Source organism: Nycticebus coucang, chromosome 7 (genome assembly GCF_027406575.1).
Source record: "Nycticebus coucang isolate mNycCou1 chromosome 7, mNycCou1.pri, whole genome shotgun sequence".
Taxonomy (NCBI): domain Eukaryota; kingdom Metazoa; phylum Chordata; class Mammalia; order Primates; family Lorisidae; genus Nycticebus; species Nycticebus coucang.
The window spans coordinates 78,785,043-78,803,773 of NC_069786.1; the positions used below are offsets into that span (position 1 = coordinate 78,785,043).

Below are 18,731 nucleotides of genomic sequence, written 5' to 3' on the forward strand. Positions count from 1 at the left end.
TGCCAAGCCTTGTTCGCTTTGGCTTTATTTTAAAAATGCATTTCTGGTGAGTGAGGAAAGGTTTTGTACTGTGTTTTCAATGACTCACCCAAAATAACTCCATTCAACTTGTAAATGGTCCTATTCTGAATGCAGATTGTGTTTGTTCTGAGATGGGCATGAAGGAGCTGCAGAAGGGAGATTAGAGAAGGGAAATGTGGTGGGAGAGGCTGGTATAATTTATATTTATTCAGGTTCAGGCACATACCAAGAAATTAATTTTTTAAAAAAGACGTTGTGGGTGAGTGCGTGCATGTGTGTGTTTTAAAGAATCGTTATGAGGTCCATACTATTTAAAGTTTTCTTCAAGCTATATCAGTAATAGATACACAGTTCATCCAGTCATGAACTTTCCTTTTCCTGCTCTTCATAAAATGTAGAAGGGGAGATTTACATGCAAATATATAGTTCCAAATATACACAGAGTGAACTAATAATTTTTTGAAAGTTCTGCATGGCTCCAAAGAGAAAGTAATCATACAGGTAATATAACAGTTACAAGATAATCTTAAATATGGAAGATAAAATGTATCAATAAATTGATTACATAATAAGACAGTGTTAACACTGGACAATGCACTAATGACATTTTCCTGTTTTGTTGTATAGTACAGAAATATCCTTAATATCATCTGGCACAGGTATACACTGAACATTGGCTATGGATAGATAAACCTCTTTAAAAGCTTTTATGATTCAACATCAGAGAACTTTAAAAGCAACATTTTAGGGCAGGACTCAGAAGAAAAAGACAAAGGACTGATCCAAACTTGAGAATTAAGGCTTCCCACATGAAAGCCAAAATGTTTGTAATTCATGTGTAACTACGTCCAGTAAAGAGGATTTCAAAACCTCCTCTGAGTTGTTTTGTAAATTCACAAAATAGACCAAATGAAGTTTATTCTGTTACATAATCTTGCTCCATTCTATTGTTGATGAAGAATAGATGAGCCATTCTTACCTGTTGCTCAGAAACACCAGAGAATGGAGCCAACAAAAAGAAAACAAACTGGCCAAGGTTTCACTGCAGAAAGGGCACATTTAGCATTATGTGGCAAACCGAAGAAATTGTGATCCGGGCGTAAGTGATAAAACTGACAGGACTTTAACAGGCAGTCAGAAAGTACAACAACTGACAACTTAGTTTGTGGAACTAATTTGCAAGGAAAATTTCTAGTGGTATTAACATCTGCTTCTTTTTCTGGTGTATACTTGGGGAAATTAGAAAAATAAAAATAATAGATTGTATAGTAATGCTTTCTTATGAGGAAAAGCAACTAATTTTTGGTAATGATATAAAATGCTAATCTACTTACTTAGCCTGAAATTTTACTTGCCTTAACCTTCCCGGTTCCCTTTTGTCTTAATAACTCAAGTAATTAAACCAAGAATAATGTTTCAATCATGATTTAAGTTTTTCCATTTCAAACTGCCTGATTTAACCAGGGTATGTTTTCCATTCTAACCAGAACTTGTATCAATTTTAATGTACAGCTGCATAAGTGTGAAGATAGATGCCATTTACCAGTATCAGAATAACCCCCACCTAATGAAATTGATTATTTTTGCCTTCTGAAATACCAATCTAATAGCTACACTGAGCATCTACATTATTTCATGACATCTTCAGATTAGCTTGGGAAGGTAGTTATTACAACTGCTATTTCAAAAATAAGAAAAGTCATAGTTCTGAGAGATGAGCTACCTTCCCTAGTAAGGCCAAACACACCCTGGGCCATACAGCTGAGGAAAGAGGGGAGAAGATTCAACCAGACACCATCCACTAGATCCACTAGATCCACTAGATCATGCTGGATGGAATTCTCCATTTAGTATAAATCTCTTTCTTCTTTCACCTTATAAGCATTAGGACTCAGACAATATCCTTTTTGTTGAGCTTTGCAATATAGACTTGCAGTTGGTCCACAACACAGTATATTTTTGGAAGAAAAAAATCCTTGAAGAAACAAACATGTAGATTCTCCTCATGTGTAGCATTCATTACTGAATAAATAAAACACTTTGGGCATTTAAAAAATCTCAGAGTTGAAAATACGATGGAAATTCCTTACTTCCCAAGGCAATAAATGCTATTTCAAGAATGTCCTTCTCTATTATTTCTGTATCCTCAACAGTTTGCTTTAAAAATTGCCAGGCAGCAGAAAACATACATTTGTGCTAACTGGAGATCCAATAATTCCTGCACTCTATTATAATGTAACCTGCTGGCATTTCTTCTTCTTTTTTTATTATTTGAATCTGGCAGTTTGATTTTAAAATATAAACTATGGCGCACTGTTGCCTTTCTCAAGAACTCTTTGTTGCTGTTGTCTAAAAGTGCATTTAAACAACTTCAAAACTAAATACCTATAATAATCATCATACAAATAACATGAAACAATATTTTATCCATTTAGGTGTTTATTCTGAAGACATAAAAATAGAAAATTTACATAAAGAGGACTTATTTTCCCTTTTGGGTTCAGCACTGTACTTAAAACTGTAATGGGTACAAGAAGAATATTAAGGAATGTTCCTGGATCTCTCACAGTTTACAATTTGGCTAGTAAGCCAAACATACCCTCCAGGGCCAGTCATATTATTTACTGTACAGTTCAGTCTGGAAATAAATGATATGTAGACATTCTGTTATATTCAGAAAACTGTGGGAGAGATGTGATCAGGAGTAGTGGAACCATGAAGGCAAAAAGTTTTGGGTCATGTGGATTCTGAAAGTAATGAAGATATTGGACAGAAACAACAGGAATGAATTTAGAGGCAAGAACAGAGACTTAGCAACAGCATGTGGATAATATAGAACTGAAGTTAGAAGCTGCAGAGGGACAGGGTGGGATCCTTAAAGGCCCTGCATGAAGCTGTGAAGACAGCATATTTTCTGGCATTTGACCAGCCCTTTCAATGCCTTTTGTCTAAGTACCTCCTTCCCTCCCTCCCTCTCTTTAATTACCTTCTGCACAGGCAGCTGGCCTATTTGGGGGGACCACTAACCTGTTACCTGTATTCTACTATAGGACTCCTGAAGCCTGAAAGTCTTATAAGTTCAAAGAAATGTTCTCCAATAGTAAAACTTTAAGCCAGAGATATTAGTTATCACTGTTCTAGTTACACTTACCTTTCTTAGTAAATATATAAGGCCCTAGGGAATATTATGATGGTTCTAAAAAGGTAGTCTTGATTTGGGATTTGATTTTGAGGATATTAGTAAACCATTAGAAGTTGATGATTTTAATAAGAAATAAAGATAAACATTCTGAGAATTATAAACTGGGAGCAATGTGCTAGAAAGGAGATAGGAAAGAATGAAGGCAGGAAAATCAGTGTGCTTATGTGTAAATGCCTGGACAAAAACGAGGCACCATTTCATTCTCAGAACATTTTATATGCTAAATTCTACACAAACTACGGTTTCCTTTAGCTATCAATAACAATACATTTAGTCACTTTGTAACTTGAATGTTTCCATTAGGAATTTTACCATGCTCTTGATTTTAATTTCAAATGAAATAAACTTCTTCCTTAAACACTATGTTTATGCAAAAATATTCTTTCCAATTAAGATCAAAAAGTGTTCTAACTTGTTTTTCAGAGTATAGCCAACAGGAAGGCTTCCTTCTATGTGTAGATAGTTTAGATGTAACATTTAAGGGACTTTGTTGCTTGATGTCACACTGTGTCTGACTTTGGATAGAATTTGAGTCTTTTTGCTAATGAATTTTTAAAATAACAAAAGGGAATGCTGAAGCTCTTTTTAAAAATAGCTGTGAACCCCGTCATCATTTCTTTCTTGTAGCATCTTGTCTCACCCAAATCCAAGCAATTATTTTCTACACTGTCCCATCATCCTTTGCTCTATGCTCCTACACTTCTCTATGTCTAACTTCAACGTGAAACTTTGAGATCAAATATTCTTTCACAGTTCATTTCCGTACTGAACACACCACGATAAATAACTTTAAGTAGAAAAGCATTCCACGAAGCTTGGTCTTTTCCAGTTTTGACATTTTGGCAATACCAATCACGCCTCTCCCTTTCATCCTTACCCCAATTCCTCGGACACTAAATATCCTACGTTCAGGAGGCTCTTCAATGAATACCTTTCAGGGAGCCCAGTCACACACTTTTCAAGCTGGGGCGTTCTGTAAGACTCCCAACTTTACTACTATTTCTGGACAAGGGTGGAACAGTTGAGAGAAGAAAAGATGATTAACAAACAAATCTTGCCTGCTCCACGGGCAGTGGCGGGGGGCGGGCCCACTGGGCCCCGTCCCTCCCCTCCGCTCCCCAAGGCCCCGCCCCGCCCGCCCCGCCCCGCGCGTCCCCGGCCGGAAGGGGGCGTGGCGCGCCGCCGCGGGAATGGCGGGCGGACTCCGCGCCGCGCCGGCCCCAGGCGCGTTGGGCTGGGGGCGGGGGACGGGGCGGAGGCCGGGCGGCGCTCGGCTCCTAGCTCCCAGCCGCGCTCCCTCTGGCCACTCGCGCTCCCGCGCCGCGCCCGGCCGGCTTCATGTGAAGCGCCGGCCCTCCGCCCCCTCCCTCCCCTTCCTACCCTCCCTCCCTCCCTGTCCCCTCCTCCTCCTATCCTCCTCCTCCTCCTCCTCCGGCGCCCGCTTCAGCTCCCCGGGGCCCCCTGCCCGGCCGGGCGCTGACAGCAAGGGCGGGGGTCCCCGCCGCCGCTGTATCTCGCTCAGATTCCAGCTGGGGCAGCGGAGCCCCCGGTGCGGCCATGGACCGGCCGTCGTCGGCGGAGGCGGAGGAGGAACTGGAGTGGCAAGTGGCGAGTCGCAGGAGGAAGGCCTGGGCCAAGTGCCGAAGCTCCTGGCAAGCGTCGGAGACGGAGGATCTGTCCACAGAGGCGACGACGCAGGACGAGGACGAGGACGACGAGGAGGACCTCCCGGGCGCGAAGCTGCCGGCGGCCCCGGGGAGAGGTCAGTGCGCCCAGCGAGCTGCGCAGGCCGGGGAGGTCTCGTGCGCCCTGGGCGTCTGCGGAGAGCGACTCGGGGCTGGATAGGCCGAGGGGAGAGGGGACGCTTCCGACCTTTAAACGCGCGCGCTTGGCAAGGCGTCTCCAGAGTCAACATAGGCACCTGGATGCCATCTGATTTCCTTTTTGACGGACTCTAAGACGTGTTAGGCTGCATTTTGCCCCCGGGAGACTTTCCCACTTGGCATTGCCCAGGTGACCCTGCCTTCGGCCTCCCTCTGGGGTCGGTAACGAGCTTGTCCCCTTGCTTCTCCCCGCAGGAAACGTGCCCAACGAGAAGATCGCCATATGGCTCAAGGACTGCCGGTGAGTCCTCACTCGCGCTGCCTGGGTCCTGGAGGGAGATCCGTATAGATGGCACAGCCAAGCGGAGTGACTCGGGCCTCGTCGCTGTGGGTCCCGTGGTCGTCTTAAGCTATAAACCGGAAAGAGAGTCGGCGGATAGCTTCCTCCTTTAAAGGATTAGAAATGGAAGTACTGTGACTGCTGATTATTTGGTGACAGTTGTTAAGACTTAGGTTGTCCGTGCATGATGTTGGCATCAAAGATCAGAAACCTGAAACATAATAATGCTGAATTATGTTTGTTCTCTTTTTATGTGAAAGAATCCTCATATTTCACAGGGCATTTTATTTTGCTTTTGTTTGGCATGTGTATAACTGGCATCGAATCGTTGCCCTTTTGGATGAGTTTTAGGTGAACTTAATTTACTTAACTACATTAAATGGGTTCTAATTTTATTTCTCGTCCTACATTTTGTTGAGGGAGCTATTAAAACCATCTAAGTTTGTTTTTGTAGTTTACTTCTTGGACTTGGATTTGTCAAATGGCACTGGAGTTCACAGAAGGGAAATAAAGCTTTACAGGCATTCAGACTGCCTAAGTCTGTTTAATTACATGCTTTGGCAACTGGTAAGAAAAATGTTTGACAAGTAAATTTGACTGCAGTAAAAGGTGCTTGTTTCATATTTTTAATTATTTTTTCCAATTTATTTGCTACGTGTAAAATCTTATATGAACGATGTAGATTTTTACTTTTGTTGGTGTTGGCTTCTGAGGGTATTTTTGTTTTCTCAACATAGGCTTCTCTTTTTCAGCTTCTACAGTTAGGGAAGTTACTTTGTTTTCTTTTTTTTGAAAGTGATTCTCATTTATGCCAGTTTATTTTTCTCCCCTAAAGGCAGGTGTAATAAAACCCTGGCTACCACTATGTTAATGCCTGATTTTGATGAATTGACTGGAACCTTTACTGAATACTCTTCACTACAGAAATCTTTACCCTTTTTGGGGTGGGGGGTGTTAAAGACCCTTCTGATGTACCATGAAATGTTTGCAACATGTCTTTAAAGATGCACAGACAAACATACTACTTCAAGTCCTTGGACCCCAGAGTAACCCTCTGATTTTCAAATTACAAGAATAATAGCTTTGATATTAGGTGGTTCCACTCAGAGCACAGATCAAGAAATTATATGGGGCCAGGCACCATGGCTCACACCTGTAATCCCAGCACTTGGGAGGCTGAGGTGGGTGGATTGTCTGAGCTCACAGGTTCGAGACCAGCCTAAGGCAGAGCAAGACCTCATCTCTAAAAAGTATCCGGGCATTGTGGCAGGCACCTGTCATCCCAGCTATTTGGGAGGTTGAGGCAGGAGAATTGCTTGAGCCCAAAAGTTTGAGGTTGCTGTGACTTATGACGCCACAGCACTGTACCAAAGGTGACAAAGTGAAACTCTGTCTCAAAAAAAAAAGAGAGGAATTATATGTGCCACTGGTTCATTTCATTATACAGTACTGAAATAGTGTAAAACCCAGAAGATTGAGGTTTTTAAATAACCATCTTCAGGACCTTTAAATCTGGCGATACCAGTATCTTTCAAGTTTCTCATTAGAAATATGCCTAAAGAAGATATTTTGTTACTTTTACTGAGATCTTCTAAAACCTTCCATCTTATCCTTTATTTGAACTCATTCCTAAGTACAGTATTGGCTTACTCTTACTCTTGGTGTTTTAAAATAGGTTTGGCATTCAGAATAAATTTATAGTGTTTTATTGTTTAAATAGAAGTGTACGTTCAAAAGAGTAAAAAAAATTGAAAGCAAGAAAAGAATCACTTTATGATACATAAAAATTAAGATTGTGTAAGAGATCATATCAAATGGACAGTAAATAAGTTCATCTTTTAAGATAAATAGAATAGGCAAATGTTGATATTTACCAGGACATAATCATCCCTGAAGATTCCAGAAGTTTGGTTCTTAATACTGATTTATGTGAGCAGATTCTGTAGTCTGCTGTTCCTTCTCTCATAGGTTTCCTTTTTGTTTCCCATAATTGCACTTATTCCATACAAAAGCATCATTCATTTGTAACCAGGAAAGCTAGAACAAGTAGTCTTTTAATGTCGACTATAACATGGATTCAACTGCTAGGATATGTTGCAACTGTATTTTTTTTTTTTTTTAACATAGCAATTTAAGTTCCTTGCCAGAATTGGGCATCTGTATATTTTGTACATTATGTACAAATGACCTTAGGATACCATTTTCTCCCTTGATGAGTCCTTAAATATTTTCTGTTTTTTTTATTGCTATCCGTATTCTGAATAAAGATACCATATTTTCTTTCTTTGAAAGGAAACCTTATTTTTATGTTCTTTTTTTTTTTTAACTAAGTGGAAACAAATTGCTTGCGTTACCATCTAGGAAAGGGTAGTGATTTTGATGGAATTTGGAAAGGAGCAACTATAAGAAAGAGTGCGATTTGTTGTTGAAGGGGAATGCCATTTATATTCTGCTTATTTGCCATTTTCTGTTAGCATGTAGACTAGTAGAAACATCTGCTGATGGAATAATATAGTATTTTGATCTAAGAAAATAACCACCAGGAAAGAAGAATGACCTTTTAACGGCATAAATTAGAATATTATTAAAATATACACAAAAACTTAAAGGTTTTATTAATTGCTTGTGATTCTTTGACATTTCAAAAGCACCAGTTTTCAAAGAACTGCCATTGCTTGTGTATTTGCTTGCAGAAAGTTGTAACTTTTAATTGGCATTTTAGTAACATTTCTTTGAAATATATTTTCATGATTTATCCCAGGTCTGATGTGAATTTTTAACGAGAATAAGGAAGAAACGTTTGTATCACAAAATAGAATTTTCAAAATAAAACAATGTGTTCTTTACTATAAGTTTTGAGAGAATTCAGAGTACTTTTGTATTTGAAAAAAGAAATTTCTAAGTCATTTCTATTTGCCCTAGAAGAATGTGAAAAAATTTTAGTAGTGGCTATCAAGCCAATTTTTTAGTACTTTTCGAAGTTAAGTGAAGACTATATATATTTTTCATTTTAAAATCAGAAAAGTGAATCTCAAGCTTCTTTATTTATGTAGAAAAGACCGTTGTTGGGCAAGGGAGGCAGTAGGTGGTGCTCTGAGATGCTAACGTGAGGTTTAAGGAAACTGTTGAGCCTTCTGGCTAATTAGTCTGAACTTTTAAATTTGATGAAGTTACTACTGAAGATTCATTTTTCGTAATTCTGTTTTCTGTTTCTATGGAAGGGATTGAGAGGAGCAGACGTTTTCTTAATACCTAGTGTCCTTCTGTTCTTTTTTTTGTTTTGTTTTTGCAAAGAAATTGTCAAATCATGTAATTTGTAATTGACATTCCTGTTCTTAAGTGCTCTTAATTGCTGGCAGATCAAACATGTGATTAAATCATTCCCAGTGAACTGACTTGACGATGGGTATTTGCTTAGTTAGTAGAATATTACTTATGCAATCCACTTGCATTCCTTGTGTGTTTTGGGAGGAGAGTTAAACTGTGATTAGAAGTGTGCATAGCTGTAATCCTTTAAGTAAGGCTGTATAGTGACAACTCTCCAGGCAACTTTTTCTGAGACTAAGGTTTATATGTTTATGTGGTTTCAGTACACCTTTGGGAGCCTCACTGGATGAGCAAAGCAGTAGTACACTCAAGGGTAAGAGAAAGTTGCTTGTCTTAATCTATTCTGTATAAGGGTCTTATGTTATTTGCTGTCTGGGCGAAAGTATACATATATGAATTATAAAAACTGATGTTCATGTTTACAAAATTTGTTGTTTAGAGCTAAAAGCCAAAAGGGAGAAACCTTGTTATAAACCATAAAGTGGTGCATTTAAGCAAATTACTAAACCTTTCCACAATGTGAAACTTAACATTTTTATTGCCCAGTTAGATATTATAAAGACTAATTAAATATGTGATATGTAAATATAAGGAAAATACGTATTGAATGAAGTAAAGCTGAGTCAACTTTAGTGCAGTGTTTCTTTGCTTACATTAACTGAAATTGCCACACCTGAAATTTTACCACCTGTGCAAGACAGAATTCTAAAGTTCAAAGTACAACAAGAATGTGCAGGTAGCGGCAAGGCATATAAAAAACATTTACAGTGTCAGGAAAATCTAGCTTTTGTGCTTCTGAGGTAGGTGAGAAAAATGATTGCTTCAGGATCTGGTTTTCTGTGAAACTTTTGGGGAATATGTATTATCTAATTGAACATCTTCAGAGGTATGCTGAGTATAAATTAGGTTACAGATTGACTTCTGAGAACTTTACATGGCTGCACAAGAGTCTTACAATAAAGGAAAAAGGTATACTTCTTGAAATTATATAATCAGAATAATTTTAAACTACATTCACGTCTGAAACATTTTACTGCATATTATAAAATATTTTCCTTGGTCAATTTGTTTTAGCTACATGGGAATTGGGAAGAACAAAACAACAAAATGAATGTTCTGAATTTTTAAATGTTTCTTTCAGGTGTGCTTCTGAGAAATGGAGGAAGTTTTGAAGATGATTTGTCTTTGGGAGCTGAAGGTATGTTTGAAAGAGTTATATTTTTGTATACTTTCCAAATTAACAAAAAATGAAAAAGTTGAGAGCTTTCAGGTTATGATCCTCAGAGCATAGTACCTTTTTTAATAGCTAATCATCTAGCCATTGCCTTAGATACATGTAGGAATGGCTCTGAAAAAACCACTGTGAAATGTCTGTCTTCCTTGGACTTACATGCTTAAAGGAACTGTGACTGACTGTGGTAATATAACTGAGGGAAGAGTCATCCTAAAGAAGGAAGGAAGCTTAAATATTTATACATGAGAAAACGAAATGGAAGCTTATTTTTAGTGTGAAGTAGACTCACGTCATACAGCTGTAGCTTGTCTTTCCGTATTGCATTTAGTATCTCTTTTTCCCCTTTCCTCTTTTTACTGATTTTTAGAAGATTAAAGGGCAAAGGTGAAATAGCAGAATTAGTAGCATTTAATTAGAAACCATTGTGCTGGCACCAATTCCAGAGTGCATTAGTATTTTAAAAGTTGTGCTATTTTTAAATTTTTACAGGTTATATAATGTTTTCTTGCGGATTTATAAGACAGGTTTCCACTGTGTGAAACTAAGAGTTTTTAATTGTTTTACTGGTATTTTTGAAAGCTAATTTATAGCTTATTGGTTGTAGTTCAGTTTTATCAGTTTGAATAGGTAATAGAGCTGGGTTATTAATGTATATATTTTTTTAATTAAGAATTTTATTAAATCTTTAAAATTTGTAAGTTGATGAATGAATTTATCCACTTCGATAAATATCCTTGATCTTTTGTTGTTTTAAATATCTCTGTAAAATAGAATACTTATTTAAAATCTAACATTGAAAATTTTAGAATATGTGAATATATTGGTTTTTATTATTTCTGTCAATATGTTTTCAAGGAACAAACTTTGGGGTGAGCTTATTCTTACCGCTTCCTAATTAGTACAGTTGGAACATGTTGTCAATCCCTTATTAAAATGCACTTCAGTATTTCTATAAATAGTACTTTTGATATCTGCTTTGGTAGTTTCATAGTATTAAATAATTTTATTGGAAACCAGGACCTAAAAGGAATTTCCTAATAGAATGGAGCTATTGGGTTGTTTTACTGAAAATTACATGTATTTCAAGGCTATTTTCATTCATTAAATAAATATTTCCTGTGGGCTGTGTGTTAGGCATCTTTGTGGTGGATATACAAAGCAAAAAAATTGCCATGACTTTGCAGTTTGGAAACGAAAAAAACGATCAAGTGTGCTGAAAGAGATATGTCTGTAATTAATCCCATTCAAGTGTGCTGAAATAGATATGCCTATAATTCCTTTCTCAACATTTGTCTATAAAGGTTCAATGCAATAAATGTAACTCACTCTAGACATTAGCAGTGCCTTTTTTTTTAATTTAGGGTAAAGTTGAAAGGCAATTCTTATTTATTTATTTTGAAAGGCAATTTTTAAAAGAAAATGTATATTGAAATGAGTAGAAGTTTTCAAGTTATATGCATGAAAAATAGTTGTATTAAAAAAAAATCCACATTATAGCTGGGCGTTGTGGCGGGCACCTGTAGTCCCAGCTGCTCGGGAGGCTGAGGCAAGAGAATGGCATAAGCCCAAGAGTTAGAGGTTGCTGTGAGCCGTGTGATGCCACGGCACTCTACCCGAGGGCGGTACAGTGAGACTCTGTCTCTACAAAAAAAAAAAAAAAATCCACATTAGAAATTAATGTATACTGTTGCTGCATTTAGTGTTAAATCGTGTTTTGCTCTTGAAGTATTCTCCATAAAAAGCTTTTCAATTTAATAATTAGCACCCCCTATAACATATGTATGCTACATGTCTTCTTCATTACTTATTTTTAACCTGTTAAAGGAATTTAATTGGTTATTTACAGATCATTTTACTTTCAGCACTCAAGTGGAAGTAGTTTTACTTTGCCAAGAAATAAAACCACCCTTGAAAAGCTCTGGGATGGTTCTTATCTATCTGTATATTACTTTTAATAGTGCAGATTTAATGAGCTAAGACAAGAGTTTGACGTATGGGCATTTAACTATAACATTGTAGGTAATTTGCTTTCTTGCTATTTTATCAGAATATTTATGGTCCTACTAACAGTTGTGCTCTATGTTCACTGTTTTTATCTATAGCCAACCACCTCCATGAAAGTGATGCTCAAATTGAAAACTGGTATGTAGCTGTCCTGTTGTATTCATTTTTAAAAATGAAAATCATTAATGAGAATACAGTTTTATATAATCTGATTGTGTTTATAGCAGTAATATCTTGGCCAAAGAGAGAAGACTGCTGTTTCATCAGAAGGGGAGAAGTATGAATTCCACTGGATCTGGGAAGAGTAGTGGGACAGTCTCCAGGTAAAATTCTGAAATTATGGTGGAATCACATATCACATTGTGTTACAGACGACCCACTCTTACTACTTTTTTTGTTTGTTTGTTTTAGATTTAATACTGATAGTATGAATCAAAAGTAACCCAAAGTGTTTCCTGGACCAGCACAACTGATAGGAACTATTTCTTTTTTGTTTCTTTTTTTTTTTTTTTAACTTGACATTAAATAAAAAGAAGTAGGTAGGTTTATAATGCTGTTGGATCCATAAATGAGTATTTTGAGCCCTATTTACAACCTGAGGGAGGAACTCCAGAGTGGAATAACTTCTAACTATAGAGAACCAAGTTCTCCATTCTGTTAGGGGCTAAGTTAATGCTGACATAAAAATCAGAATAAAACTTTCTAAGTTAAAGCTTGATATTTAAGAATATTTTTTTCAACATGTTAAGCCAAAGGTCTTTAAAATATATGGTGTATTAAAATAAGCCAATACAGGTGCCCGTGGAAGCAGTCTCAACTGTCCAAATTGCTGCATTGGAATCTGAGCAATTTCTCTGAAGTAAATTGAAATGTCTTGTTCAAGTTTCATGTTTAATTTTTTACTTTTCTTCAGCTTGGGTTGTGACTGGTATGCGAGGGAAGGGATAATAGATGTTTAATTCCTAATAGAATTAGGGCTTTGTGTATTCTCCATACCTTATTCTTCCTACTTCCTGAGTTGTTAACAAAAGTTGAAAGTAAGCTCCTCCCTTATTTTTCTGAAATCAGGTTGTTACCTTTATTGTCCCTCCTAATTCAGTTGCCTCTCATAGGACAAAGAGAGAGAAAAGCTCAAGTTGCCCAGAGTGTCGCTCAGTACCAACGTTCACCAGCTTCCTAGTGCGTTTCCCTTTTCATTTCTTCTTTAATCTGTTCATTCCTTTTTCCTCATCTGTACTCCGTTTTAGGTGCTTTACTGGGAATCTCTTAAAATGACAAAAAAAATAAGGTAAAGAATCACATTTTAGAGCATCTCTGAGTGATCTTCAGGGTGAGCTTGCTTTTCCAACACTGGCAGCTTAGAATGGACACTTTCTAAGGGGTCTATCTCCCTAGTCTCAAGATGGTGAAGTAAGTAATAGTTTAAAGAACAGAAGCTGTGGAAAAAAGCTTTGATCACAGGAAAGCAAGAATATATATTTATCATAATGTGATGTGGACTCTAAATTTATTTGATATTTTCATGTTTCTTTTCTTTTTCTCTTTTTGTAGTGTTTCAGAATTGTTAGAACTTTATGAGGAAGATCCTGAAGAAATTCTTTATAATCTTGGATTTGGACGTGATGAACCAGATATTGCTTCTAAAATTCCTTCCAGATTTTTTAATTCATCATCATTTGCCAGAGGGATAGACATTAAAGTATTTCTGAGTGCTCAAATGCAACGGATGGAAGTAGAAAACCCAAATTATGCCTTAACAAGTAAGGTCTTTAAGTGTTAGGATATTATTTTTAAATTATAACATATACAGCAAGATGGTTTTATTTGTAAAGCTGTACTCATTTTCAGGAATAGCATTAGAAAGTTAACTAATGAGGTTAATTAATGCAATAATTATTTTACTTATTCTGGATGTATTCTGTGTATAGTGGCTAACTTACCTATTCTTTCCCTCCTCTCCAATTCTTGACTCATTTAATTGTTACCATAACTTACTTGCAGAACTTTATCCTTATCTCCAGACTGCTCTTGTTCAGGAAGAAAAGAATAGGGGAGGGGCCTTGTTGACTCTAAATGAAGTCAGTCATTATCAAGTGCTTTTCTGTAAATCTAAAATCAATTTTACTCATATCTTTACTGTTTCTTTTTTCTGTTGACCAAAAGTTCCAAAAATAGGATTCCCTATGTTGTTCATGGATCAATTTTAAGAGGTCTATATATCCACCCCTCCACCCCAGTTAAGTATAAAATATATACTTATGTGGATTTTCTTAGGAAAACATTTGGAAGAGTGTTAATGGAGTCTACGACTCAAAAACAGAATCACAGCTATAGATCAATAGCTAGTTCTTTCTGTTGTATTCAATGTTACACATACCATCAGGATCTGTACTTATTTCTGCTTTTAAAAATATATGTAATAAATTCGGGTATACAGAGTAAAAATCTCCCTTATTCCCACCCAATAAATGTAGAGAAGGTTCAAGTGTTAGATGAGGCAAAAATAGGGTTTTAAAATCTTTGTGGCCCAAATATACTTACTGAAATTTTTAACATAGTGTATGTTTAGTAGATGTGTGTACATATATATAAACATATATGTATAACTAATGCTTTTTTTTTCCTTTTGGTAGGCCGTTTTCGCCAAATTGAAGTGCTTACTACTGTGGCCAATGCATTTTCTTCTTTATATTCCCAAGTCTCTGGGACTCCCCTGCAGAGAATTGGAAGCATGTCCTCAGTAACTTCTAACAAGGAGACAGACTCACCTCCACCTTTAACTCGAAGTAACACTGCAAATCGTTTAATGAAAACACTATCAAAACTAAATTTATGTGTCGATAAAACAGAGAAAGGAGAGGGTAGTAGTCTTTCCCCAACAATTGAAAAAGGAAAGATTCTAAATGTTTCAGTTATTGAAGAAAGTGCCAATAAAAATGATCAAAAATCTCAGAAAATTGTAAAGAAGAAAGACTCATCTTTTATGTTGGCTACAGTTAAAGAAGAAAGCTCAGGTAGTTCAGCAACTGTTACGGAGAGTGCTGATATTGATGGACTTTCTGATGAAGCAAATAGTAATTTTAACCAAGAAACTGAAACTGAACAAAGTCAAACTCAAAGTCACGAGAGTAAACTGGGTGAGGAATCTGGTATTGTAGAATCTCGTTTAGTTAATGATTTCAACATTTCCGGTGAGCTGGAAGACAGCAGTGAGCTAAAAAATGTTCATATGTCCACACCTGAAAAAGAGCCATGTGCACTGCCAACAATCTCATTTATAAGACATGTAATGACCCAGCAGAAGGACTCCTTCGAAATGGAAGAGGTAAGTAAAAAAATGACTGAGACTGTTCCAGATAATAAACTAGGGAAAAACAAGCACTAAAAATGTTCATAAAATGAGAGGTAGCTAATAGGTTTATATTCTAGAAAAATTCATTTCACTTTCCAGGCTTATGTTTTATAAACCACGAGTTGGTCCCAGGACTATGTGATGTCAAAGTAATGGGACAGTTCATCAGCTCCTCCAGATCTTCTGTCATCTACTAGCTGATACTTGAACTTTGGCCCCTCCTTTTTTCCCCTAGGATAAGATTTTGATGTTCAAGAAAGCCCTGAGGATATCCCCTGAGAGAGTATATTTAAATTCAAGTCAGTATTGCAAAATAGTTAAAACTCAGGCTTTGGTTCTGCCCAGGCCACAGGTTGCTGTGTGCCTCCGGAGATCTTAATGATATCAGTGGTAAGGAGTGGGCAGCACCTGTGGCTCAGTCGGTAGGGTGCCAGGCCCATATACCGAGGGTGGCGGGTTCAAACCCGGCCCCGGCCGAACTGCAAAAACAAAAAAAAAAAAAAAAAATAGCCGGGTGTTGTGGCGGGCACCTATAGTCCCAGCTACTTGGGAGGCTGAGGCAAGAGAATCACTCGAGCCTAAGAGTTGGAGGTTGCTGTGAGCTATGTGATGCCATGGCACTCTACCTAGGGTCATAAAGTGAAACTCTTGTCTCTACAAAAAAAAAAAAAGCATCAGTGGTAAGGAGTGTGATGAAGGCTTTCAGGATGAGTGTTGGTCCGTGACTGGAAAGAACAAGAAGATGATACACACTGGAAAGGGAGGGTAGGGAACCTTCAAGGAAATTTGAGAGGCCACCGAATAGGGTGTTTGCAAGCCCAGAAGACCAATGTTTGGTTAATTCTGGTATCCCAGAGAGGTTCCTGCTCTATACTATAAATTTTCAAATGGACAGTATAAAAATATTTTGGTGAGGCTCAACTAAAACTGCTTTTGAATAGTATTTGCTAATACTTTGGAGTTGGAGCTATATAACCTGGGACAGGAAGCAGGTTTATCAAGCAGCTGCTCTATGGTAGTCACTGTTCTTGGCCCTGGAAATACTTTATCTCAGTCTGTGAGGCACAAAGTCGTGATCTTACTGTACATGTGAGGAAACAGAGTCACGTGTGTGCTGGTGAAGAGTTGTGACTATACATTATATAATGTTTAATTTTTCTGTTTAAAATTTAATTACAAAAAATGAATTCTAGTAATAGTTCACAGTAGTTTTAGCTTCACATGCTATTTAATTTAGGGAATTGGAAACAAGATAATTGATTCTTCCCATAAGGATCCTCTTAGGTGAGTGTGTCTCTTTCACACTAGTGGGAATTTTTTATTTATTACAGAATTTCAATTGCTGAAATAGCTGTTTGCTGTTTTGTAGTCTTTTAGTACTTCAGTTACTAAAAATGAAATAAAAAGAACAGGAGCAGTCTTTTGGAATATTTTAGATTTCTTGTGAGCTTATTTTTCTTTTGTTTCTTTATATATTTCTGTATTTCTCCTATTTCTATAATTTTCAGCATAATTTATTTCTCCTAGTGTGAAAGTACTATATAATGTTTACATTAAAACTTCTCTTTGTTCTGCTTCACTCTTTGATTTCTTTTTGATTTTGTTTTGGCCTAAACATATCCCAGCACTCAGAATTAAAACACAAATTCTTGATTTCATTTAAGGCCCCTTTTTTATGACAGTTACATATGAAAATCACTTTCCTTGTTTTAATACAGTAGTGTAGTATTAAAATCCAATGAAAGTATGTTAGGTAATTGCAAATCTGAATCTGATATTGGTGACTCCAGTTGAACAGCCCTCTTACTGTGTATTTTCACAGAAGTCAGAGTTCTTTTTTAATATTTAGAATTCTGAATTCTAAGCTATAGAGTTGTATGTGTGTGTGTGTTTTAATGTCTAAGATACCATACAAGATCTTTTAAACATTAACAAAGTGCTAGGTACTCTTTGATGGCAAGTTAACTTTAATGATTAGGTTTTATATATTTTTTGCTCCCTCTGCTGGCAAAAACACTTAATGAAGAAAGTAATGCGTTATTTTTTGTGAAAAATTTTTTAAAGTGCAACATTGATGACTGACTAATGGAAGATTTTTGTCTTTAATAAAAAATACATGGTCAACCATAGCTACATTGTAAATGTAAGGTATTTTAAGGATAAAAAGTCCTTGTTCTTCAGATATATTTAAAACATGGATTTAAAACCTTCTAGAATTGTGTTTTTATCCCTTTGGGAATGTTAAAGAGAGCTTGTAGAACAATGGATAAAGAAGGGAAATAATGTGTTGCTTTAATTTCCTCTTCTCCCAAGCATTTGAATCATATTGACAAATGAAGAGAACAATCTTACTGAAGCAGACTTTTAGATCCCATTCAAAGTAGTTTTACTGTTTTTCTTTTGAACCCCTTTTGGTTGAGATTTGATTCCTGTTGGGAACTTTCTTCCTGTGAAAACAGTGAGTAACTATAAGTTAGTGCTCTTTTTCTCTCAGTGAACCAGTTCTCAGACTGATTATGTGAATACCAGATGCTTTGGGAGGATAGGTAGGAAAAAGCATTGCAGACTTGGCTGTGCTCCTGAAGTCAGCTAATCAGTCTAAGACTGAAGGTAAGGTCTGACAGTCACTAGATGCAAGGAGAAGTATTTCAGTGTAAAGAGAGCTAAATAAATGAGAAAAGTGATTGAGGTCTAGGAGAATGAAAGTGGCCATTTCATGTGTTAAAAAAAGGAAAAACATAAAGGCCAGCGATTATTTTCAATTAAAAGTCAATTTGCCTTATAAAAAGTATTTTATAGTTTATTTAAAAGCATAGTATGTTTAAAAGTTATAAAACCCCACATTTGAATTTTCTAATCCTTAATAACTTGGTTTGGTAACTCTTGTGTTCTTATTGAATGGTTGATTTTGAATACACCATGGTAACTCTGAAGTCATAGATTAGTAGTATGAATGATTAACAAACAAAATGATCCTGCTCAACCAATTGTTCACCTTTTAGGTGTAGAGAAAAACTTCTTCAGTGTTATGGGAAGGAGACTTCTGTCTTTGTATTTCTGTGAACAATTTGTTGTGTGGTCCGCTCACTGTATAAATGAATTTATTTTTAAATGTAACTATTATTGGATGTATACATAATCATCTTTTGTAAGCTACTGAAGTTTAGTAACTATTTCTAATCCTGTCTTTATATTACCATTGATTTAATTAATAGCCTTTTTTAATGTTATTTTTGTGACATAATCTTGGGATTATCCCAAATCTATCAGATATTTAACAAATAATTTGTACCTTTGGGCTTCCAAATTTAACTGTATGTTTTTTTGAATGTAAGTGTGCACTGGAGTATGAACTTTAACACATGACATATGCATAGATGTGTGTTACTTCAAAACCCAACCAATCACTGCATTTTGTTATTTGCTAT

At 36.6% G+C, this 18,731-nt stretch overlaps 1 protein-coding gene across 2 annotated transcripts in view; it reads left to right on the forward strand.

Annotated features, from left to right (window-relative positions):
• Positions 1–4,415: 4,415 nt before the first annotated feature.
• Positions 4,416–18,731, forward strand: part of ITPRID2 (ITPR interacting domain containing 2) — a 38,600-nt gene continuing 24,284 nt past the window's right edge. The window contains exons 1-8 of one of the 2 annotated variants that reach the window (XM_053597044.1): positions 4,416–4,985; positions 5,302–5,347; positions 8,977–9,026; positions 9,855–9,911; positions 12,050–12,089; positions 12,176–12,274; positions 13,503–13,711; positions 14,585–15,276. In XM_053597044.1, coding sequence (XP_053453019.1) covers positions 4,781–4,985; positions 5,302–5,347; positions 8,977–9,026; positions 9,855–9,911; positions 12,050–12,089; positions 12,176–12,274; positions 13,503–13,711; positions 14,585–15,276 — 1,398 coding nt within the window. In that variant the 5' untranslated portion in view covers positions 4,416–4,780. The remainder of the gene's footprint in view (positions 4,986–5,301; positions 5,348–8,976; positions 9,027–9,854; positions 9,912–12,049; positions 12,090–12,175; positions 12,275–13,502; positions 13,712–14,584; positions 15,277–18,731) is intronic. The other variant, XM_053597045.1, reaches the window with a different exon arrangement.